Source organism: Corvus moneduloides, chromosome Z, assembly GCF_009650955.1.
Source record: "Corvus moneduloides isolate bCorMon1 chromosome Z, bCorMon1.pri, whole genome shotgun sequence".
In the NCBI taxonomy this organism is placed as follows: Eukaryota; Metazoa; Chordata; class Aves; order Passeriformes; family Corvidae; genus Corvus; species Corvus moneduloides.
The window spans coordinates 37,284,794-37,309,095 of NC_045511.1; the positions used below are offsets into that span (position 1 = coordinate 37,284,794).

General features: G+C 38.5%; 1 protein-coding gene across 7 annotated transcripts in view; it reads left to right on the plus strand.

Annotated features, from left to right (window-relative positions):
• Nucleotides 1-420: 420 nt before the first annotated feature.
• CDC14B (cell division cycle 14B) overlaps nt 421-24,302 on the plus strand; it is a 43,810-nt gene continuing 19,928 nt past the window's right edge. For 3 of the 7 annotated variants that reach the window (XM_032096084.1, XM_032096089.1, XM_032096085.1), the window contains exons 1-6: nt 422-717; nt 8,545-8,638; nt 9,519-9,594; nt 11,540-11,632; nt 22,072-22,148; nt 23,664-23,730. In XM_032096084.1, coding sequence (XP_031951975.1) covers nt 558-717; nt 8,545-8,638; nt 9,519-9,594; nt 11,540-11,632; nt 22,072-22,148; nt 23,664-23,730 — 567 coding nt within the window. In that variant the 5' untranslated portion in view covers nt 422-557. Of the gene's footprint in view, nt 718-5,536; nt 5,968-8,544; nt 8,639-9,518; nt 9,595-11,539; nt 11,633-22,071; nt 22,149-23,663; nt 23,731-24,302 lie in introns of those variants that run through there. The other 4 variants (XM_032096087.1, XM_032096086.1, XM_032096083.1 and 1 more) reach the window with 4 other exon arrangements.

Below are 24,302 nucleotides of genomic sequence, written 5' to 3' on the forward strand. Positions count from 1 at the left end.
TCATTTAATGTTCAGACCAGAAGCCTGCATGTACTGGACTGTTTTCAGCTGGCCTTACAAAGTCCTTGCGCCCCTCTTTTGGCACATGTCATGAGGGGCACCTGGAGGACTGCGACGCCCCAGGAGCGGGCGGGGTCCATGCGGATTGCCAAGGGCGGGAGCGGGAGCCCTCCCCCCCCGGGGCCGCGATCTCCCATCCCGGCAGCGCCCGGCGCCACGTCAGCAGCGCGGGCCGGGCGCGCGCCCAGCCAGGCGGCGCCCGGGGACGGGGGGGGCGGCGCGTGCCCCGGCCCACCTGTTGCCGCGGCCGCCATGACGTCACTCCCCCGCCGCTCCGCGCCGCTGACGCCACACCGCGCGCCCCAATCAGGGGCGGCCGTTGGGGGTGCGGCGGGCGCTCCGCCGGGCGGGGGGCGAAGGTGCGGCGGGAGGGGGCGGTGTCCGCGGGGACGCGTCAGCCGCCGCCGCCGCCCTCGCCGCCGCGGGGTCCCTCCCCTCCCTCCGGCCGCCCGGTCCCCGCGGGATGAGGGCATCGTAGCGCCGCGGCCGCCTCCGCCATGAAGCGGAAGACCTGGGCCGAGGCGCGGCGCCGCGCAGCCCCGGCGCCGCCCGCGCTGAAGAGGACGCGGGGTGCGACGCCGCGGGCGGCGGGGGGCGAGGCGGAGCGGCGGCGGCAGCTGCCCCCTCCCGGGCCGGAGACCTGCCTGAGGATCGCGGGTGAGGGGGCTGTGCCGGGGGGCGGGGGTGTCCCGGTGTCCCGTCGTGTCCCATCCCGCCGGCGGTGGGCGCCGCTCCGGCTTCGGGTGGGAGACGTGCCCGCGGGGCAGGAAAACTTCCCGCCGGCGCGGTTCCCGGCGGGACTCTGGGGCGCTCGGCAGCCGCTGCCGTCCGGGCGGTGGGTCGGTCGGTCCCCGAGCTCTGGCGTGTCACTCAGCTAACTGTTGTTGAGAACTGCACCGCTCGTCCGGCGGGATAACTCATCCTGCCGATGTCCCGGTAGCCCGAGCCGCACCGAGCACCAATTGCCTCGTGCTGGCGTTTTCTGCCTGCGAGAGAGAGCAAACGGAAAACAGCGTTAAACACATTTCTGTCCGTTCGACACGTTGTGGGGGGGGGGGGGGGGGGGGGGGGGGGGGAAGGAACACATTTCTCCACGTATCGGGGAGATGGATACGCACACACGCACATATCTATGTTTCTCCTGATGCAGTAATATCGGCTAATGGGTAAAATAACGGGCAAACGTCGCGCCGCTTCTTGACACGCAAATGCCAACAGCTTGTGCGGGCAGGTTTGCTCAGTATCGTCCTTCCTTTTCGTGACTCCAGGCTCCCAGCCGCGCTTTGTTTTGGCACAGGAATCTGCCTCTTTTAAGAAGCCTATTGAATCACAGCCAGAAAATTCCGAGTTTGAGTTACCCAGCTAAAGGACGACCTTGAGTTTAGGTTGCCTAACGGCAACAACAACAACAAAAATTACTTTTTAAGTCATGTGTCACGATCTCAGAATTGTAGTGTATTTACAACTTCTCACAGAAAGCAAGAAATAAACCTCCCGGCACATCTCAGTGAAGGGCACAGAAAATGAACAGAAAGTGAACAGAGCAAGCAAAAATATAAAGAACAAACATGCAGAAAAGGTACCAATGTACCTTTTATTTCTGTGCCGAGAAGCAGGGGTCCTTAAATTAACTAGTGTGTCTCCTAGATAACTGTATGCTTAGAAAACCGTAAGATTTTGTTTTGAAAATTTGGCATAGCAACGTAGAAAGAATGTAAACTGCCAGAGCTTACCAGATTCTTATTTTTAAAAAGCTTTAATACTGTCAGGGAGTAAAATCCTAAACATTCCTGCCAAAAATACAGCATTTTAGGCCTCGTCTACCCAGAGAAACATAATGGTGTACTTATCTACAGAACTCTAAGGCTCCAATAACCCCATATGTGTATTTTTTCTATAAGAGCAACCATTTATATAGGACATGATGATAGTATGATTTTAAGGTCAAGTGTGGAAACCACTCATGTGATAGATAATGACTTTTTGCTATCAAAGTGATTTCACTACCTGGATCACCACTCAGCCCTGTCCAGCTCACATCTCCAGCAAACAGATCTGTCTAACCATTCTCATGAAGCTGTTGCTTGGATCTGCTAATGTGTGTCTGGCATCAACAGGCCCATTAAATAACTGTATTTTCTTCTTCAAAAAATGTTCACCCATTTAAATTCATTAGAGTGCCCAGGCTTTGACCTGTGTTTTTTCAGTGGGATTTCACTATGTGCAGCAGTACCTAGTATAGTAAATTTGATTAAAGTGCACTAGATTATTATATTTAACAATACTTCATTTTGTCTTGATCTTGCTCTGCACAGTGGCTGCTGTTTATTGTCTAATTTTTAATCCTGATTTGAATTACAGTCTGATTTTTAGTTTGCTACAATGTCATACTTATTTTTTTAAAGAGAAATCTTAGTAAGATAACAGGCTTACCTTTTTATTCAGCTGTTGTAAAGTTATGTCAAAGTTTGAAATGTCAGTTCTGCCTTCTTGTAATGTGGTTCTGAGGAGTTAATTAATAAGCATAGACTGGAGACAAATTAAAGCATAAGGTCTTATTCTTAAAGAATGGATGTACTGGTAAATACTTTAACCACTGTAAAAGCTGAGAGATCTGTGTTAGCTTATCTACTTACAGAAACAGTGTCAAACTTACTAAGAACATTGCAGGCTACCCTTATTTTCATCTTTGCAAAAGACAGAAGCGGAACATAAACCCAAATTGCTGTAAAGATTTATGGATCTTTTCTTGTGTGATGTTACATTCATAAACAGCAAAGTTTCAAATCCATTCTAGGAATTTTATACCCAACAGACTTACAATAATCATTGCATTTCTTTATTTTGTAATTGATTGTATGCATCAGCCGTGTGGCAGAATAACTATTAATCTGAACTGTCTAAATTTTTTTGTTTACTATTAAGGCTAGTTCAAGAAAGCTGTCCTTTTAAAAAAATTGTTTATTTTGGTCTATTAAGATGCATGGTAAGCTTTATCATTTTCTCTTTGTCGACTAGTGCACGAGGCTTGCTGGTATGAATTCAATTTGCTGGAACTGAATGCATTTCTTCTGTTTATTAGAAGCATATTCCCATATCCTTCTGATCTCTGAGAGAAGTAATTTATATGATCTAAATAAAATGTAGCAATGCTCTGTGAGATGCTTGAAAGCTGTTCATTTCCCTTCCTCGGCTGCTTTTCTTTCTCATTGCTCTGATTTTATAAATAACATTTTAAAGAAGAGGTGGAATTATAATGCATAAACCTCAGGCAAAAGGTGTGGGTTTCTCTCTCACCTATTTTCAGTAGTGAATTTTAAAAGGAAATAACTACAACGACTATACTTGAAATTAAATTTCAAGTGATACAAGGTCATGGGTCATTTCTTGACATTTGATTGTTCTTCCTGCTGAATGTATATCCAGTTTGTTTACAGTATGGAACTAGCATCTTAAAGGATGCTCTAAGCTGCAGTGTATATATCTATTTTTTTTCCTTCATTGAGAATAATTTTGCTTATACTGTCAGTTGGAGTTGATAATTAAATATTCATTTTAATGTATTCATTGATATGTGGGTTGGTTTTTTGGTTTTGTAGTGCGGTTTGGTTCTTTTTTTCCAAACCATTAAATGGTCTTTTTCCAGGAGTGCTGGCTTGTCTTTATAAACTTTGTGTGCCCAAATTTTGTGTATTTTTCTAGAATGCTAAGGACACTTCTAATAAGTTCCATTAAGCTTCCAATATTTTGACTGTCACCACTTTCAATTAGTTTTTATTATGCTGCTATCTCAGTACCAAACCTGTGCTTGATCTTTTATCAATATGACTTCACTTACTTGTGAGTCTTTCCCAAAGTTAAGATTTTAAATACATGTTTAAGGCTTTTAGTGTCTAATCCAGCACTGAAAGCACATGAACATATGTATTCTTGTGTATCAGTCAAGAGCAGCAGAGTGGAAGCTCTCTGTATAAGTGAAGTAACAGCGTTGATCAGTCATAACATGGCACTGAAAATAATGCTTTCATAGTTTTTTGTTTAAAAAAAAGTTCCTTTATCTTTTTAGTGTGCTTTCATTTCCTTTATCACAGTCCAGGCTGTTGTTCTAATTGCCAACTCTATCATTAGCTAAATTTGAAATATAGTGATGTCTGAATGAATTTTTTCAAGGATAGAAAGGCTAAAAAGAAAATCTTAAACAACTTTGCTTTTTGTCTTGTCATTGCAACAGGATTTGCCTTTTATGTTTTCTCTCATGTCTTTCAAATATTTTGAAGTTTTTTAAGTCAAACACGACAAAATTCCATATACCAACTCTGAGTTTAGATATACGCTCCTCTTACAATAATAAAAACTCTTTGGTTGCATTCCTGATGATTCAAAACAGACTAGCATTGGGTTTTGTAGTACTGTCAGTCTCTTGAGTTTCTCTTCTAAGGCATCTATTTAACAATAGAACTGTAGAATTTCTGTTTGTATTAAATAATGTTTGCTGATCATATGTAGACTTGTCTTGCCACTAGTGCCTGTTTACTATTTAGTTGTCACTTAAAGTCATGGAATGACTTAGGTTGGAGGAAGCCTCTAAAATCATCAAGTCCAACTGTAATTCTTGAATTAAGGAAATTTCTGTCTTGAAGGCCTGTGCAGCACAACCTGAGAAGCATCAGGCTTTTTGAGAGTAAAGGAAGGAGATTATTTTTTCATCTCTAAATTCACATTAATGTGATTTTGAAGTGGTACCTCTCCATTTTCTGTACCTCTATTTCCACAGAACACTGTGGCTCTAATAAACAAGCAGAGTGCTTTTGCTTCTGTATACACTCTGCAATTAGCTTGGACAGTCATGCTTGTGTTAGCTTTAGTCTCACTAGTTGAGGTACCAGCAGTAGCTCAGTTAGGGGTATGTAGGCTTATTTTGTTGTACATTGAATGCTTACTCAAAATAATTGCCTGCAGTGACATCCGTGCTTATGTATTTTAACTGTTTTGTTACATAAGGCTGACAAATTAAGTGTATTTGAAGTATATCTAACATGCTGCAGCCATATCTCCTAACTGCAGAGCAGATGCAGCCTGTAAGGCAGTGAGCCCTACTCTGTTGTTCTTCTGAGAGATGATTAGGAAGGTCTGCTCTAGTTTGATAGTTTTAGGATGATTTTTATCAGAAATTTGCAGGAATTAGGAAGTGCTTAAGTGCTCTATATGTAAATGAAATACTAAAAAGCTAAAATTAGCAAAGGAAACATGAAGATAATGAAAGGGAAGCCTTGCTCTGGTGGTCCAAACCTTTGTGGAATCCTAGTGAAATCAAATCATCAGTGCTTGAGTGTATTTTATATATAAACTCTCAATCCTGCAATCAGATCCTTAATGAAGGAATTCTACTTTCTCTTAATTTCTGTTAAAAAAATCAACTCACTAATCCTTGACTAAATAGAACTTGGAATATGTTTGGAAAAAAAAACAGGTAAAAACAGACATGGTGAGTAATACAGCATTTTTCAGATGCTGGACTGGTAAATCAGTAGAAAGGTAAATACACTCACAGGAAATTTCTTTTTTCTAAAATCTCCCCAGAGGAAACGTGTTAAAAAGATGGAGCCTGCTGTTTACATAATAGGGAGTAATTGTTAGCAGTGCACAGGAATGGACAGCTTGTCAGGATATTGGCATTTGACACACACTGCTCTTACTGTGAGGTACTTCTGTAAACTCATTAAACTCAAGTTTCTTTCAGGTATTTTAAGAATAGCAACAATGAACACAGTTCGGAGAACCATTGCCAATAGCAATTCAGAAGGCCACATACATGCTGCTTGCTCAAGATAGGAATTCTTATTTTTGCTGGACATTTTTGCAAGCTGCAGAAGAATTTCAATAAGAATATGAGCACTGAGGATGCAGGTGATTCTTTTATTCCAAATCTTGTTTAGGGGCAAAATGCTAAATTATTTTAGGTCTTTGACCTGTGTAAATTATATTTGCTTTCATTTTTGTCCTCCTTTTGTATTTGAAGATTTTGGATTGCTCTTTGCAAAGTACTTTGGCATTTTCAAAAATGATGTAAAGTTTCTGTGAAGAAGTTGGAGTGCAAGAAGGTAGTGTTTGAGTACCCACGGTACTCAGTTTGAGTACCACAGTCATTCTTCCCAGACTTTGATGCAGTTATTGTTTGTGTATAATAAAGAGGGAGAGCTCAGTCTAGTCAATAATTAGACTGGCACTTAAGGACAGATGCCATGGAGGGAAAAATCTTGGCTGCATGTTCCTGCTGTTAACCCCCATCAGGCTGGTTCAGTAAGCTAACTCAGAAGATTTTTCCTTGTAAGGAACCTGGTGGCAGCTAGCCATTAAATCAATTTAGAAGTGGTGTGAAATTATAGCTTGGGGCTGCCGTGACATGTGTTTAATCTAGCAATGCCAGTTTAAACACAATCGCATCCTCTCAGTTCTCCTTTCTGCTTCCTCCCTTGCCCTCGGTTCTCCTGTACTCATGTTAGCTCTCATTCTCAGAGCAGAGGGAAGTAAGTAAGCAAGGCAGCTTTTTACCTTCTTTTCCTCTTTTCTTTTTTTCCTTTCCCTTTTCTTTTTTTCTTGCCTTCTTTTTTCCTTTTTTTCCTTTTTTTCTTTGCTTTTTCCTTTTATTTTTCTTTTATTTTCCTTCTTCTTTTTTTTCTTTTTTTTCCTTCTTTTTTTTAGTATTGCCTAGGGATACCTGTTACAGTTTCTAATTCATGCAAATGCACCTTGACACAGTTCAGTGATTAACACAGTGGTGGGGAACCACCTCCAAAAGTCCACCCCCAGGACTGCCTCTCTATGAAGTAGTTTTTGCCATAGCGTATTTTGTATCCAGCTGGAGCATTGGTGCACTTGCTTTTCCACACATAATTGACTTTGTAGGCCAGTTTAGCCACTTCTTAGAAATGTACGCATTATTCTAAATTTTATCCTTTGGCTTGTTTTCAGGGGATGATTTGGTAAATGCTGGGAGGTACAGAAGCAGGTAATGCACTTCCCATCTAGGACTGCAGCTGTTCTGGTTACACGATGGGACTACTAGAAATTAAATAAGTAAATTGGGTGCGTTGCTTCTGCTAGAGAGTAAGGAAGTAGGTGCCTGACTTGCTTAGGAGGTACTGTACATCCTACTGTTGCTCCTGACATGTAAATGTTTAAACCAAACCACTCACATCAGGCTGCTGTTCTACTGAAATAAGCATTAAGAAAATGTACAATTTTTGGTACATTTTTGGTGTCTGCCTTCACCTTTTGAGATACTAGTGTATGTAGATGAGCACTGAGCATGTGACTGTTAAAATATAGATATGGTAACTCCTTTCATGGCATACTTTGACATGTAATTTCAAGATACAGGTAATGATTTCTAAGTGCTGGTCATGGATGATGTTGTTTTGAAGCTTAAAGTGATTTTTTTTTTACCCCCTGCTGTCTAAAAACTGACAGAGTTTTTCTTCATCACAAATCGTGTTTTGAAATAATACATGCAGGTGATCTGTTTTGATACTTAAATAATATCTCTGTTCTAGGGAACTAATTTGGGGAAACAAAAGCTTTCCTTTTAGGTCTGAATTTTAATCCAAATATTTTATGATGATATTTCTCAGCAGGAGGAAGACAAGTATTGTGGTGGTGCTGCAAGCCTCAATTTTTATTGACCAATTACTGCAAGCACAGCAATTTATAGCAGGAGCACAGTCAGTGTTTAAAGTTCACTGGGGCTTCAGCTTCCCCAGCCATAAAAGTAATTTATATCTATGTGAATATTGCTGGTATTTTTTTCTCCTCTTAACAAAGGAAGCCAGGGCAAGTACAAGATGCCTCCTGCCTGCAGGTACACAGGCTTTGAAGGGGCAGCTGGGGTGGGAATGGAAATTTGAATGGAGATGTCCAGGTGGAGGCTTGGCTGGTGTTCCCATGGGCAGCATGGGCTGCCCTGTTCATCCTTCCCGAGCCTGTTACCTGCAGGCTTTAATTGCATGGCACTACTGTCAAAATCATGGCTTTACAGAAAGAAGTGCCTGTGCTTTGGTGTGAGTGTGCTTCATCATTTAGTTTAACGTAGGTGCTCAGAGGTGCAGAGGGATTTGTGGTTTAGTTTGGGGGGGTGTGGTGTGTGCATTGGTATTTCGAGTGCAACCACCTGCCGAAGGAGGTCTCTGCTCTGTGCGTGGGTGCAAGTCAGGGTCCTGCTATTTTGCGAAGTCATCAAACAAGGAACACTTTGGGAAAGAATACTTAAGAGCTGGGGATTATGGGAATGCTGCTGAGCAAAAAACCTCCATCTTTGTGTGCTTTGTTTGTTTAACACTGGAGAAATAATAATACCTAATTCAATACTTAAAAGAAGATTTTCTTCATTCTAAACCATTTAAAGTTGTCCCATTGAGAGGTAATACTTCAGACTTTCAGCAAAAAAGCATGATGTTTATAAAAGCTTCCAATTTTCTTGCATTTCAGATCGCCTTTATTTTGCAATTCTCTGCCAAAAACCAAAGAGTGGAGCTGCAAATACCCATTATTTCTGCATAGATGATGAACTTGTGTATGAGAAGTAAGTACCGACTTTTTTTTTCTTCTTTTTTTTACAGAAATAAATTAGTCAGAACAACAGCAGTGAGGAATCAGTATCATTGGAGAACTAATTACATGAGTTGGGTCTTCTCAGACCAAACATGCCATGATGATTTATAGACCTTAGAGTGGTTTCTTGCTTTCCCATCAGGATTTCTTAAAAATTTTTCAAAGCAGAAGCTTTCATTATACCCATTCCTGTTAGAAGACACGGGAACACGATACAGCCATATAGATTCAGAAGTGCACATTGAACTGCCAGACTAAAGGGGGTGTCTTTGGTTCCTCATGTATTAAGTGGAATGTCTGAACTTCCTAGAATCAGAGGAAAAAAATGGCAAAGTCAATTCAAGCCTTTATGAGCTGACAATGGATATATTATTTCCCCTGGAGTGAACAATGTTTGCCTTTTACATGATGTGGAATGTTCCTAATTCTTCAACTGGTTTTGATCAAGGGCATGCTTGCTGGTTTTTAACACACTAATCAATCTTTATTCTCTGTGTTCCCTTTTCTCTGGCACTATGTATTACCTCCTTTAAAAGTAAAGCTTATTAGTTCCTCTTAAAATACAGTTTAAAAACTTGTCACAGAGTGATACAGTAGCGCGAAGTAGTTCTTAAAACCTGGATATTAGTATTTTGAATGGTGCTGTGTGAAAAACAAAGACGACAGTCCATGTTTAAAGATGACAAAACCTTTCCTCCAACAAATCAGTATGTGTTTATATAAGAAAGCGTGCTCATTTTTAGAATGATGTATGTATATCATGTGTATTATTACTCCTTGCTTTGTGCATCTTTTTTAAAAAAGAGGCATTTACAGGGGTCATGTACAATTCTTCCCCTTTCTTCTAACAGCTTCTATGCAGACTTTGGACCACTCAATCTGGCAATGGTCTACAGATATTGCTGCAAGCTAAATAAGAAATTAAAGGTAATGCTTGGGTTTTTTATTCAAAAGCCAGTATTATTGGCTTTCTAAAAAACAAAAACAAATGAGCCAAAATTTATTTTATTGTTGTTGTTATGGTTCAGGTGCTTTCCTGTTTTCCTAATCCATCTGAATTCTGAATATGAATGCTAGATTTTATTGAGGTGAATTTAGGGAGGAGGAGGATCAGTATGGAAAACCCACTTAGTTTTAAGAACCAAAAGATGCACAACTGTGGCAGTAACTATCGTTTAGGTTTTAGAAGATCAGTTGCTAAATGAAAACAGTCTCTTTTATATGAAAAGCTTCTTTCCTGGAATTCAATCCTGTTGGCAATCTGCCAATATTGAGTGAGCTCAAGAGTGCTGTGCTATGCTTTCATTTGAAATGTTTTTTGTTTGACTTGGTCTTCTCCTCTGATACTGACATTCTTCAGTAATTTACAACATTTGATCTTTAGTAGCATTGATAGCATTGGCCTGAAGGAAGATACTCTGCTCATACTGCAGATTATTATCTCTTACAGGAGCTCAGTAATTTTTTGGGATTGGGCTCTTGATAGAGCGTAGTGTCTTAAAAATGGATTTCTTAAATTAATTAACACAACTGACTACAAGTTAGTTGACCTTTAGTAGATGTTGGAGTGTAAAACCTGTTTGGTAGATAAAAAAGCTTATTTTCATTAATGTCAATCACAGTTTGCCCGTTCAAATCTCCTTAGATCTTTCTGCCACTGAAGTGTGAAAAGTGGGAAATATACAGCACATTATAGACTAAGAGTGTATTTTTTTTTTTCTTCATTCCTTGATGTCTGTCACAGATAATAGTTTGCATAATTCAGACTTGCTTTATTCTTTAGGTTGGAGAAGCAGTTGGCACACACGGGTGGGATGTTGCTGCTCTGTTATTACTAGGGCACTTGCAGAATTATCTCTGGCTAAGCCTGAGATAAACCTGTTTAGTGGTCCGATCTGGGAGATGGTAAACTCCCAGCTGGGTAACTGTGGTTTGCCAGAGATGAGAGTCTCTGATTTTTGTATACAGGATGCTCTGAGGCAACACAAGTCTGTGTTATAGTCCCTTTCCATGTCTTGTGTTTGACATTGGACAGATGTGTTAGGATTTCTGAGAGCATATTTCTGCTACTGATCTGGAGTTTATTTGTCTTGAATGCATTGAATCTAGTATCTTGAGCAAGTAACATTGATATTTAAATGCATAAAATGACATTTTATGATAGCTTAGCAGTTGATCAAAGTGTGCAGTTTCAAGCACATCAGAATTTATTTCAAAAGCCAGTTAGGGGATAACTGCCACCACATGTGTGTGTCCTTTCTATGGACAATTCCATTCCACCCGCATTCTAAGATAAATGGAGAAACGGTATGCCATGCCAAGATGACACTTAAAATAATTATTTATGATAAAGTTCAGAAATACTTTCAAAATATTTTAATCTAAGCATGGTTCTGATCCTTAGAAACAAGTACTAGTGGATTTATGTACATTTGGGTTTGAAAAATGAATAAAAATGTGTAAATTCTTTAATTTTTAATTCTAAATTATTTAAAAGTTTAAGATTTTTGCAACTGTAATATACCTGTAATGCTTTTGAGAATGCCACTTTCTATTCTCATAAATGGCTATCTGTTACATAAGGCATGAAGTCAAAAATACTAACTAAAAATATAAATGCATTTAAGAAGAAAAAGAAAAGATTTCAGTAATTTGTATCAAAAATTATTTAGGCTGGATACTGGGAAAAATACTGGAAAAACCTGGGTAGGGATGCAATACAGTTTTCCAAAGCTTCTGAGGGACTACTCTACAGTATTCTTGGTTCTCTCACTGATGAACCATTCCTCTGAATGCATTCCTCTGATTTTATAAAACAAGGTGTAAAAGGTCTAAAATGCAAAATTATAATCTTGTTCCTTTCTTGATACAGTCATTTTCATTGATAAGGAAGAAAATAATTCATTATACTGGGTTTGATCAGAAAAAGCAAGCAAACGCTGCATTCCTCATAGGCTCCTACGCAGTAAGTATTTAAATTTTTACATCAGCTGCTGACTGTGTTAATTTTTTCATACTAAATTTTTAGAAGAGCAAGATAAAAACAATTGTTTTCTCTTGAATAATCATCCTACTAACGTAATTATAGCAATGTACCACATAGTAAAAGTTTCTAAAGTCTAGCAGGTATGTGAATGAAATTGTATGATTTTAGGTTTTTTCCGCGCTACTGCAATCTGCGTTCTTCAGAATAAGAGCATCACTGAAAAAAAGATCAGTATTAATATTTTCATATAGAAAAAATGATTGATTCTTGAAGTTTTACCTTTCCCCAACCACACAACCTCTTCTTTTCTAAAATAGAAAAACAGTATCTTGCACAAAGTACAATGTGTCATTCGCTAGTTGCATTCATGTTTAAATAAACCTTTCCTTCCCCAGCTGCTTCTTCTCTAATACAAGGTAATCTCTTCAGTTAACCTAGGAGAAGTAGTGCGCATGTGTGATAGGCTTAGAGCCTGTGTAAAGCCTGGGAAGATACAAGGTGGCTGGAAAGGTACTAAGCCAGTCTGTGGCTGCAGAAGGGAAAAGGACTGGCTTTACATCTCAACTGCACGTATTTGGTACACAAAAATGTAGTCAAGGAATAAAATGCTGAATACTTCAGGATGAAAGATGCAATGTACCATATTCATGTTCGGTTTTGACTTGTAACACACCTCAGTTGTAACCATTTCTCTTGTTTACTGAGTAATAAATGAAATGAAAAGCTATGCACTTTTTGATGTTGGAGATTTGAGGGGTTGAAGTTCATGTAGCCTTAGGTTATTCCTATTTATTGGCTGCAAAGGCTACACAGTACTTTCTGTGATGCAGGCAGTCTCCTTGCTGCCTCTCTGCATCATGCAGGATGTCCATTTTCTGTTCCCCAGGGTTTCTGTGTTGTCTGTATTCTCTAGCACTTTTTACAAATTGAGATCTGTATTTCGAAACATGTCACTCTTCGAAAAACAGGCACTTAGGAATGTTGCTGTAGACCTTTGCATTCTTAAACCACATGGAAACCGGTAACATGAGTTACAAAGCTTGTTTGCAGTTAAGGGATTATGTTGACAAAACAGCTGCAGCTTTTAGGAAAACTACTTCTTCCTAATTACTTGATCATAATTGAGGCCCAGAAGAGGGGACTGGCTTCAGTTATCAGCCATTATTTGGAAAAAAGTGGGTTTGGTTCTTTCCTATATTCTTGTTCTAAATATGTGTAGTAGTAGCATTGTGTGGCATAGCAGCTGACATTCTGAGCAGAATTTTGGTACAGAAAATTAATGAATGGCAAAACAATCTAATAAGAAAATACTGTGGTTGACTATGCAAAAGTATACAGAAAACCTAACACAAATCTTATTTTTGATCACCTGGTAGCCCTGCCATGTTGCAATAACAACATGCAGGTGAAGAGGAATGCTTCAACAGACTTGAATAAAGCTCTAAGATTAATATGTATGGATTATGACAATCCAAAGCACACTAATTAAAAATGGAGGCTGTTGTACAGAGAGTAGGCAGGTTTTGCTTTAGAGAGCTGTGGTGAAGGAAGTGGGAGTTGCAGAGTAAAGAAAGGGTGCTCACACAGATCCACCTGAAGTACAGCACGGAGATCCTGATTGCCTGGCCAAGGCATGTGGTAGGGCTAGTTGCAGACACACGGCATATGGCAGAAGAGGCTAGTCAAAACCACCAGTAGTTCTCAGAGTTTGGAGATGTGCTTAAGTTACTGTATTGTACACACTGAATATTTTGGCAGTTTCCCTGAAAAGCCCAGGGCAAAGTGAAGCACACTGAGAGTATCAGTCACCTCCTTGCATGTGGGCATGTCTGACTTGCAAATTTGCAAGTTTTAGATAGTGAGATAGCTCAGCTAGATGCTGATTTTCTTTCCAGTGCAATATTTTTGGCTTTGGTACTGCTTTTTCTTAACAGTAGGGTAGAGTTTCTTCCCAGTTTCATTTAGGAGGGATTCCACTGAAGAAAGATCACAGAAGAAAAACTATGCCCCTGAGGCTTTTTTTTTCGTGGCATTCTTTGATGATCTTTCATGAAGAGGCAAGCTTAATTACAGAGCTCATTGCTCAAGTGTTCGCACATACTTGTCCCATATTTCTGCTTTCTGCAGGGAGAATTGGTTTGTTCTCTTTGAGGCAAGCAGCGATGCAGGATCTGTTCAGAATGCATGATAAACATTTCTATAAGCATATTTCCTGATTGAAAGGAAATATTGATGACTTCCTTATTTAAAACATATGTAGGCTTAAGTGTCTACCTTCTTTAGTTCAGAATGCTGTGCTTTTGTTGAAGAAAGATCCATACAGATACTGGTCAAATCTTTAAGAAAGTTTCTCTGTAATTTTAGTTAATCAGACTGTGTCATATACATTGGTAATACCCTTTGTTGCTTGAGTTGATTGTCGTAATTTATTTTCTGATCTTACAAGTATAACCCATAGGTTGATACTGTATTTTGTTTTCTGTGGATTGAATGTGTTTTCTTGTTTGATTCTAATTTTTTAGCTTCATGGTAGGTTCCCATTTCAACAGTTTACCTTAGGTTGAGGAACTGTGTGGGTGTGCAATGCATTAGTTTGGGGGAGTTCAGGTTCATTCAATGAAGAGCAAGGAAGTAGAAAGGAAATGTGGCCTTTGCAGGGTTAGTGACAAAAATAGTGCTTGTCTGCTTGTGCTGAAAGATGTTTGATAACTTAAGCACGGTTTTGGGTGCAAGTTGCTCTGTATAGGTCCAGGTGCTACAAGTCACTTGTTAGGTTTTCAAGAATAACAAGGCACAGTGAGTCTGCGTGATTTCTGGTTTTGTTATTTTTTCTAAACACAGTTACATTTAAACTATAAAACTGTAATGAACTGTATATGGCTAGTTCTCTTCTTAGACTTCTGTGTCCTCATAAACATTCAGCTTCTGAGCATGTCTTTTCAAAGGCTTGTTGACCTTCAATTTGTATTCTTAAACAGAATATTGTAACTTCTGCTTAAAGGAATTGGGATATATTAGCATGATTTCTCATTCGTCATCTTTTGTTCAAATGTATATGTGTGTACATGTATCATGTGGGGATATGCTCATTTGGACTACTAAGGCAATTATGAAAGTCTTCATTAACTGTGGTGTGGTAAGGGCAGCTGTTAGTGTCCTTGTTTTCAAGCAAAGTCTGTTCTCAGTCTTTTCTTCACAGCTGATGTGTTTTAATGTTTCCCCCACTTCCCTTCATCTAACTTGTCTTTCTTTCCTCTTCAGTGGAGATAGTTTATGAACTCTCCAGACTACACACTTCTTTCTCCCCTCTCCTGCATCTGCTGCTTCCTTCCAGGTGTACTTTGATGTGACAGCACAGCCTAACTCAAGCTCTTCAGTATAACATGGCCTTAAGAGTGAAGAACTAAGTTTACAAATACACTGTTGTATATGCAGTTTTAGAATAAAATATTAATTTTTTACAGTAATTCTCAACTATTTAGACCTTAATCCCTTTATTGTTCATCTTTCATCTATTTTAATTTGCTATTTTGTTTCTACATTTTTACAGACATAGTGGGAATAATATTCTTCTGTGTAGATTAGCGAAAATTTGGCACATTCAGCCACACAAAGGGTAGCCAGAATTCAGTGTGTTGGGGTTGAATGTTTACACTTTTTTTGGGGTGGAGGGGGAAAAGGGAAAGAAGGGAGGGGGGGGGGAAGCTTTTGTTCTTCACCTTTTAAAGAAAAATCTTTTCCTTGAAAGCTATCTGCACTGTTCAGGCCTTACCACACTACCAAACCAGCAGTGATCTTCTGAGTTGATATCTACAGTGGCTTCTCTTGATTTTCACCAGGACTTGGCTGTGGGTGAGGAAAGTCTGCTTCTTCCATCATTGCTCCTTCTATATTACGAAAGAAAATGTACCCTCTGTGCCCTGTCCACCCAGTTCCCAAGCTCCCCCCTCTCCCCTTGGCTACATTAACTTAGTAACAGTGTTTTTTTTCTCAGGCCTGGCACTAATTATGTACTTGGAGGGTGACCCTCCCAGGGCACCGCCCCATGAACTGCTGTAATTCAGGTCACCTTCTCCAGGACTCATCTCTGTACTTTGTCTATTTTCTCATCTTCTTTCTTCAGGGTAAGCAGCGTTTCCTTCATCCATTCTAATCCATAGTATTGGTTTTTTGCCTTTTCAATATGTTAGTGTCCTTCCTAGTTGTGGGCCTAACTCTGGGTAGAAGCTGGAGGTTGGAGAATCAATTGGCACCCACTGGTGTGATGTTGAACTGCTCTGTTCTTACTGTGACACTTGCAGAATTATCTCTGGCTGAGCCTGAGATAAACCTGTCTAGTGATCCAGGCTGGGTGAATGGGTAACTGTGGCAGTGCTCAAATTTAGAGTGGGTAAACCATGTTTACCGTCAGCTGTGTTTTGGTGAGAGGTGCTTGACGAGCAAGTGGCAAAGACAAGATGGACAAAGTAGTGACCTTTCATTTAAGCAAAAGTTGCCTGGAATCTTGTCTCTCTCTGAGTTTGTGTCCTCTAAAAAGCTACCTTCTCTGAAATGTATTTGGGAAATTGTGATTAGTCTTCACAGCGGCAGCCTTTCCTGCTGTTTGTACTAGGTTATATTCCAGGATGTTCCTAGAAAACTGCTTGTCTCCGTAGGACAAGAAGGCTTGTTCTTTTGGAGGTCCTCTATAGTCTTAGGTTGCTTTCTTACCTGTCATGAAGTAGTAATGTGCCCAGCCCAGTCAGTTCAGGGTTTTTTTATACTTTCTCTCTGTTGTTTAAAGGTAGTTGGAAGTTTCTTGGTTTTGTTTATGATGAACAAAGAGAGTTGCCAGAGACAGGCAGTTATTCATTCTCTGTCACTTTTATCCACTTAATGACTATGTTTCTGCTAATGAAGAAGCTGTTGGCCGCATGCATTTCTTCACTACAACACAAATCCATACAGGAAACTTACTATTCTAATAAATTTCTATTTTAATTTTGCAACATCTAACATTTTTTCCTTAGGAATATTGCTAGAAATTTAATCTACTAAATGACTAGTATATCCAATGGTGGTTTTCATGAAGTCACATATTTAATACTTTAAAGTTGTAACAACTGCATGAGCTTGTGTTTGAGTCTGGTCACATGCAGCAGTTACTTGCATTCGTTCAGAATGGGTGGATTTAATTATTTGCTGTTTACAGCAGTCCAAGCTGTCTTTGGTGAGTGACATTTCTGGAACATAGTTGTATCACATAAAAGTTGCTTGTAAGCAGTTTAAAATTAATTATCTTGTTATTTTCTGGCTTTTAAGTCAGCATGGTTGGTAAAATGTATGATTTAGGTGGCAGCCTTAAGTAGATTTTTCAGTTGAGGGTGAACAGGTGGATAAACATGGTTATATTGAGCACATCATAGATATGTGCAGGTATGTGTAGATTCATATCATAGGCATGAATTTAAAGTGCTGTTTACGGACTTGAGTTGATATAGTTTCTAACAGTAAAGTTTACTTCAATAGCCTATTTAATTTTCCTGAAAGAGCAACAAGTTATGTCATAGATTATTTTTACTAAACACTTTTTTTCTTGTATGCAACATCATTATTTAACTTGGCAATGCCATGTATTGAAAGTTAAGATGCCTTTTTTAACCAGAGGCTCATTTCCCTTTCTACCAGGAATACTTTGCATCCTATTGTGAATACTGTTCCAATGATTATAACTCTGGTCTAGGAAATGGTTGCTTGAAAAATAAGGCTGAATTGAAAGCACTAATGAATCAGAAGAAAACAAGGCTTGCTAAAAGCTCTCATTCTCTGGTTGATTTTAAATGCTCACAAATAAAGAATGGGTTGCCTAATCCTGCAAACGGTTGTATTTCATTGAGTGACCTTTAACGCAGCTGTTTGACTGCACAGCAGTGTTGGCAGGAGGAGTGCTTGAGTGCACCTTTCCCAGTGTTCAATACTTGGATGGATCTTGACCATTCACAGAGGTGCCTGTAGTTCCTTAATTAGAAACAGATGTCCTAAATGAAAAGGATGATTGGAGCAATGTTAGTGGTTCAACTGCTAATAGCAAATTCCTGGCTATATTTTGAAGTTCAGGAGGATATTTTTTTGTATGCGTAAAAAAACCAAATTTCTAAATTATCTGTATACAAATGATTGCAGATTGTGATAAAATTATATATTTGACTTGAAAGATATCAATTCCTTATAGCAACAATTCTCCTGAGATGTACATAAGTAGAAGATATCTAAAAGATTTTAAGAGTTTATATTTGTGTGTATAGATATGTATGTATACTCGTATCTGCACTTGCATGTGACTGTAGGAAAATTCTAAAAGCTGAACGTGTGGATGCATGCTGCATTGAGTAAGTTTTTTTGAAAGAAGGCCTTCTTTTTTTTTTTTTTTTTTCTTCAAATATTTCCCTGATCTGCAGGAAAGGAGCCCCCTGGGAAATCATTTTAAAATTCTGATAGTCATTTCTTCATTTGTATATACAAAAATGGATAAAAATTATCCCAGAGAATGCCTGCTTCTGCTAAATAAGAGCTAATATCATTGCTTGAAATTTATTTTAATATTTTTATATTTTTAATAGTCACTTTTGTTTGTTGCTTTACTGGCATTAACCTAAGAAAACAACTTTATTTGTGAAAGTTTTCATTATCTTAGAAAGCACAGCAGAAACATAAATTGTAATCAGCATCTGGACAAATTAGTTTCAGCTGTTGTATATTTTGATTTCTGGAGTGTGTCTTCTCTCATTTCCTCTCCTTGCCCCACTACGTACCTCACTAATTTACAAATATATCTTTGTTTCTCTATTCATCAGATCAACTTTTCCTTTCTCTTCTTTTCTGAAACTTCAGTTCTGCTTTCTGCCTTAGAAAGTCCTTCTCTTTTTCAACACTTCTGTCTGCTACAGGTCTTTGATCACTGCTACTTTCTCTTTCCCATTTATTTGCTTTCTTTAGTCCTTTGTTCATCCCCATCATTCCAATGAAACTGTTCATCTTTAAGTCTTCACTGGCCTTCTCCAGGTCAGAAACAATATTGTATGTAGTTTTATATAGATGTGTCAGAAATATTTTTTTAAGTGAATCTTTCCTTAAATGCTGACTAGTGCATTTTGGTTCACTTCATGGAACTAAGTAGGAGCAATCTCAACAGGTAATGGGCATTCTGTCCACAGGACCAGACTAAACCCAGCTGTTAAGCTTAAAAGCTGCTGAAAGTATGTAATACAGATGTCAGATCTTCAATGCTGGCTCTCTGTCTACTGATGCAATTCTTTTGGTGCAGACCATTTCCTAATGCAGATGTGTGGCCTCTGCTGCCTTGACATCTGTTGCTTCTCTGAGCTTTGCTGCTTCAGTCTTACCTGTTTCCATACCTGGAATTTGGTTCACCCCAACCTAAAAGCAGGCCTCACCCATGTTCAGCCTTCATCCAGCCTTGCTTACATCTAGGATTTCTAGGTGGGTACTCCCTTAAGCTGTGACAGAAACTGGTCCTGTCTCCACTTTGACTATCACAGCTTCTTGTGTTGTGTTACTGCCAGGGTGCTTTCCTTGTGAAGTAATTATCTGTTTATCGTCTTTCCCATTGTGCATGAATGTCATTCTTCACCTTCAAAGCACTCTACACCATTGCACTCATCCAGCTATTCTCATAATAACCTAATTTTTTTGCAAACACTTTTCACTGAGTACACCATTTCATCAACAGCTGTCTCTTGCAATTGTTCACTTGTTGTGTCTTTTGTGTGTCATAGTGTCACAGCTGAGTGTGTAGCAGGATCTCTGTTTCAGAGTAAGTTTCCTTCTCCGGTAAATATGCTGTATTTTGCTTCAGTTGTACAATACAAGTTGTATTTTTGATTTCCAAAATCAGATTGGTTTTTCAAAATGTCCTTGTACTTAGCAAGTGTTCATATATAGCTGTGTTAAGAAAAGTCCATACACATATGTATGTGTGTTAAAAAGGTGTTTCTAGCAATTTCACTGGTAATGTAATTTCAGAAGTGGGATCTGTGCCTAAGAACTAACATGTTTCAGTATACTCTGACATTATTTAGACTTACTTTAATACAACACTGTGGAATGGAAAAAACTTGTCGCCTGCAGCTGTTAGACTTGTAAACAAATGCTTCTGCATTCAGTCTTGTTTTCTTTAAGAAACTGGTAAAAGCTCAGCTGAGGTATGGGAGAAATCCTTGGCATTTCTGAGCTACATGTGCTTACAAAATTAGCTAGTATTAGTTGCATTTCTATTTGCCTGTGGTACAATTAGTACTCTTTGTATACTACACAGTGTGATAGCACTTAAGGCTGGTTGGACAGTGGGAGGAATTTCTTCACAAGGAAGGGTAATGAATTGATTAAACATTGTAATGAGCTGCCCAGGGAGATGGTGGACAAGGTGTTTAAGGACTGGATGTGGTACCCAGTGCCATGGTCTAGTTGGCATGGTGGTGTTTGGTCAAAGGTTGGACTAGGATGATCTCAGAGATCCTTTCCAGCCTAATTGATTCTGTGATTCTGTAATCCCAAGTTTTTTGCAGGTGACTCATTTCTGGCTACAAACTCTGTCTAATTACCATCTGTTTGCTAATTCCATTTTACATCTTGGGTTTGTAAGTTTTTCAGGGACAGGGCTCTCTTCCTGATAAAAAAGAAGTGCTTGATTCATATGGCTGCTAGCAATATGTGTTCACTGTGCTGCAAGATGCAAATTAGGACTGTATCAAAGCACTCAGTTTGAAATTTCATGGAAGATAACCTTTACATCCAAATTAGGCAGTGAATGCTTGCAGAATAGAAAATGAACTCTGCCATCTGAGGATAAGTTATTCAATGATACTTGGGGAGGCTTTTAAAGTATCTTTTCTGTTTTGGGTGTATACTTGCACATATAAATGCAGAAGTCACTTATCTCTCCGCAGTGAAAGCACACACACAAAACATGCAGTTTTCACTACTTAGCTATTTATCAAGAAAGATTTATTTTTTTGTTTCCTACTGCCAATTTCAAAGGAAGAATGCTCAGAAAATGCTTAACACACTAATTGAATCAGGAAAATCAAAGGGGTCACCTGTTGGCCATGTCTGTTTTAGCTGTCTGTTTAGGTTATATTTCAAGCTGGGTTTGTTTGTTGGGTTTTTTTAGCAACATCTGTTCTAACTCTTGTTTTTTTTCTAACTCTTTTGTGTGGAGGGAGGATGTTTATGGTATGTTAAACCATTTGTTCAAACTGGCTTTGCAGCAGCATCAAAGAAATTTGAAAAGCAATGCCAACTTTTAAAAGAAAAAATGTCCAAAGCAACAGAAAGTAAATATGCCATGCCTTGGTTTTTGGGGGATAATTAATTAATACATGAGGATTTTTACTTTCAAATAACTCTAAGAGAAAACGTTGTTAGCATAAAAGAAATAAAAAATTTTACTGAACATTAATGATAAAACCCCAACTTTCTGTAGGGTGTTAAAGCAATTTCAAAGAAAAAGTATTAACTTGAAATTACTGAATATTGACCTGTTAATGACAGCTTGTTATTAACAGTTGTTACCTCCTGGCCATGCTGGGGATGGTGTTTGATGGTATTTGAAGAAGAGATATGCAAAAAAGAGGACTTTTAGGTATTCTTTAAGGAGACCTTAGTGTTAAAGGCTATCCAAGAGTGATCAGACATGTTGTGATGGAAGACCATATGGATATTTCTCGTAAGTTGGTCCTTTGTGAATTCTTTTCTGAGTGTTTTTGACAGTAGAAAGTTCAATTCATTCTGGTCATAGGATTTTGCTTCTGAAGCTACAGATTTCTTTTAATTTTTTTATTTTTTAATTTTTTGTTTTCTTTTAGTTTATCGCATCTGGATTTAGTTACTGGATATTGCCTCAGCAGTGCAAAGGAGGAAGTACAGAATTTGGATTAATGTAAATGTTCTGATGTAGGAAGATCAAAACATACATAAATAACAGTCTTGTCTGCTGAGTGTACAGACAGTTTGTGTACCAGATGATTCATAGCTTTGCTGATATATCTGCGGGTTTTCATGTTTTGATTTACATCTTAAAAGCTTAATTAAAAAAAAAATCTACAAACTGGCCAAGCTGAAATGTAAGAATCCAGATGAACAGAAGCCTTTTCACTGTAGCCTGTAGCTGAACAACTTCTGCACGAATCTATAAAGTTAGTTTTAAAATATGTATTTCTTTAGATTGACAGGATTTTTTATTGTTTATGTTAGTTTTATTGTTGCACACTTGCAAACATTCGTTCTTGGTGCCACTCTTTTCCAGCACTTTTGCGTTCTGTGATAATTAATTATGCCTTCTGTAATATACAAGTGACTTGAAATTATTGAAACCTGTCTTAAAATAATCTTTTTCCTTTTCTGTCTTTCTCCAAAAATAGATAATATACTTGAGAGAATCCCCAGAAGATGTGTACAGGCTTATATTGTCAGGAAGTGTTTCATATCTTCCTTTCAGGTAAATAACAGGTTGATAGAACTTTCTGTACCTTGATATTTTGAAGAAGGATGTAACATTTTTCAGTACTAATTTTTGCTGTGTTGGTTTTTTTTTTGGGGGGGGGGGGTGTTGGTTTTGTTTTGGGAGTGTTTGTTTGTTTGGGGGTTTTTTGGTTGGTTTTTTTTTTTGTGGGGTTTATTTTAGTTTTGTTTGGTTGGTTTTTGGTTTTGGTTGGTTGGTTGGGGTTTTTTTGTGCTGAAGTTTTGGGACACACTCCCTGCCTGAACTTCAGGTATTCAGTGAATCAGAGGTGTTACCAGCTGGTACTGAAGTGTACAAGCAGAAAGTGAAGCAGCCACAGTGTTTTTTATCCACTCATTGAGCTTTTTGATCTACATTGCTTCTCACGTGGCAGAATGATTTTGTGCCAGTAGCTGATAGTTAAACATACCAAAATATCTGTCATTCAGCACAAAGGGCTCGTAATACTTAATAGCATTACTTATGCACAAGACAGCTTCTGCAGATTGCTGCACACATTTGACAAGTGGAAAGTTGTCATCAGTGCATTCCAGCAACCTTCTGCATTGCCTGTGCCCTACTGTGCTATCCCTCCAATAGATACCAGAGGTTGCAATTCCCTTTGAGGACCATGGCCTGAGAATGTGAGGCTGCTTTTGTCTGTCTGTAGAAGGCTTCATCCTTTTTTTTCTTTCTCATCAGGTGGTCTTAGAGACACCAGCTGCTACAATGTCACCTTTATGTGTCCTTTCTCTTACTTGAATAAGATTCTATATTTCTGTGCCCTGCTAATTTCTGCCCCTTTTCACACTGATTCATGAGGATGGAAAGGATATAAAAAAATACTAGAGACAGCCCTCCAGGTTCTTCAAAAGTTCTCCCTCCTCTCAGTTTTATAATATGAACATTTTTTTACTTACTAGAAACATTAGCAATTCTCTGCTGATAAGGGCTACATGGTCTCAAGGTATTTTGCCAAGGCATAATATTCTCTGATGTAGATTCAGTTTTATTTATTTACTTGACTGTAGTATTCCTCTAGAATGCTTACTCTGTGATGCTTATGGAATTTGATAATGGTCACCGACTAAGAACATGCAATTCCTGGATCAGCAGAATTAAAAAACTTGTAACTGAAAGAAGGGGTTTTAATGAAATCAGTTTCTCCTCTTGTTTAAGCATAAACTATTTATGCATCTTAAGGAAAATATTTTATTATATTTACTCAAATGTTTATCCTAGCAGTCCATGTCAGAAATTGAACATTTCAGCTTTACCAAAACTGTAGTTAGAGTAATCTTACTGTTGTATCTGTTAACATAACTTATTTTATGTTTTGTTATTCTTGTAAGATTCAAGGTACAGGAAAGGAATTAATCATTTGACATAATTACTTCCATGTAATAATCATTATCTTAAAGTAATTTTTAAACAGTTTTAGAGAAGTATCTTCAATTGCTTTCACTTGGATTAAAATGCAATAATTACTGTCTTGGTCATCATATCTTACAGGGATGCTTCCTTTGGTACTTGCAGTTTTCATCTGACATTACTGGACTGTTTTCATGCAATAAACAAGGTCAGCAAACTAGTATTTTTCGTATTTCAAAAGGTTAGCTAAATATTGCCCATCGGAAAAAGAGGGCTTAGGAAGCTAGTATCCAATTAGAGCTGTGAAGAGGCAGATTTGCTGATTGTTGCCTGGTTTACTGTGCATTGTGCATTGTAACAAAAGTAGGTACAGCATCCACAGAAATCAACTAATACCTTATACAATCAAATAGTTAAGATGTTAAAGACAGAGTTTGCGTTTTACTTATGTAATCTTTCAGGACAGTAATTCACCTCTAATCCTAAAAGTTGTGTGTTAGGTTTATTATATACCCCCTGGTGTTATGTATTAGGCTGAACATAGCCTTTGAAAGTGGTTTTGAATGGGCTTGCTATACACTTCAGGCATTTGCAACACATGCTAATGATTTCAAGTTTTGCTTTAGTAATAGAAATACAAATTTCTATCTACAGGGATAATGATAAACAAATGTTAGGAGGTAGGTGCTTCTTTTTTTAACAACAAATTACCATAATCTAGTTTTTATAGCAATATAGTGGTGAAGTAATGCAACATTGAAGGATAGGGGAATTAAAACA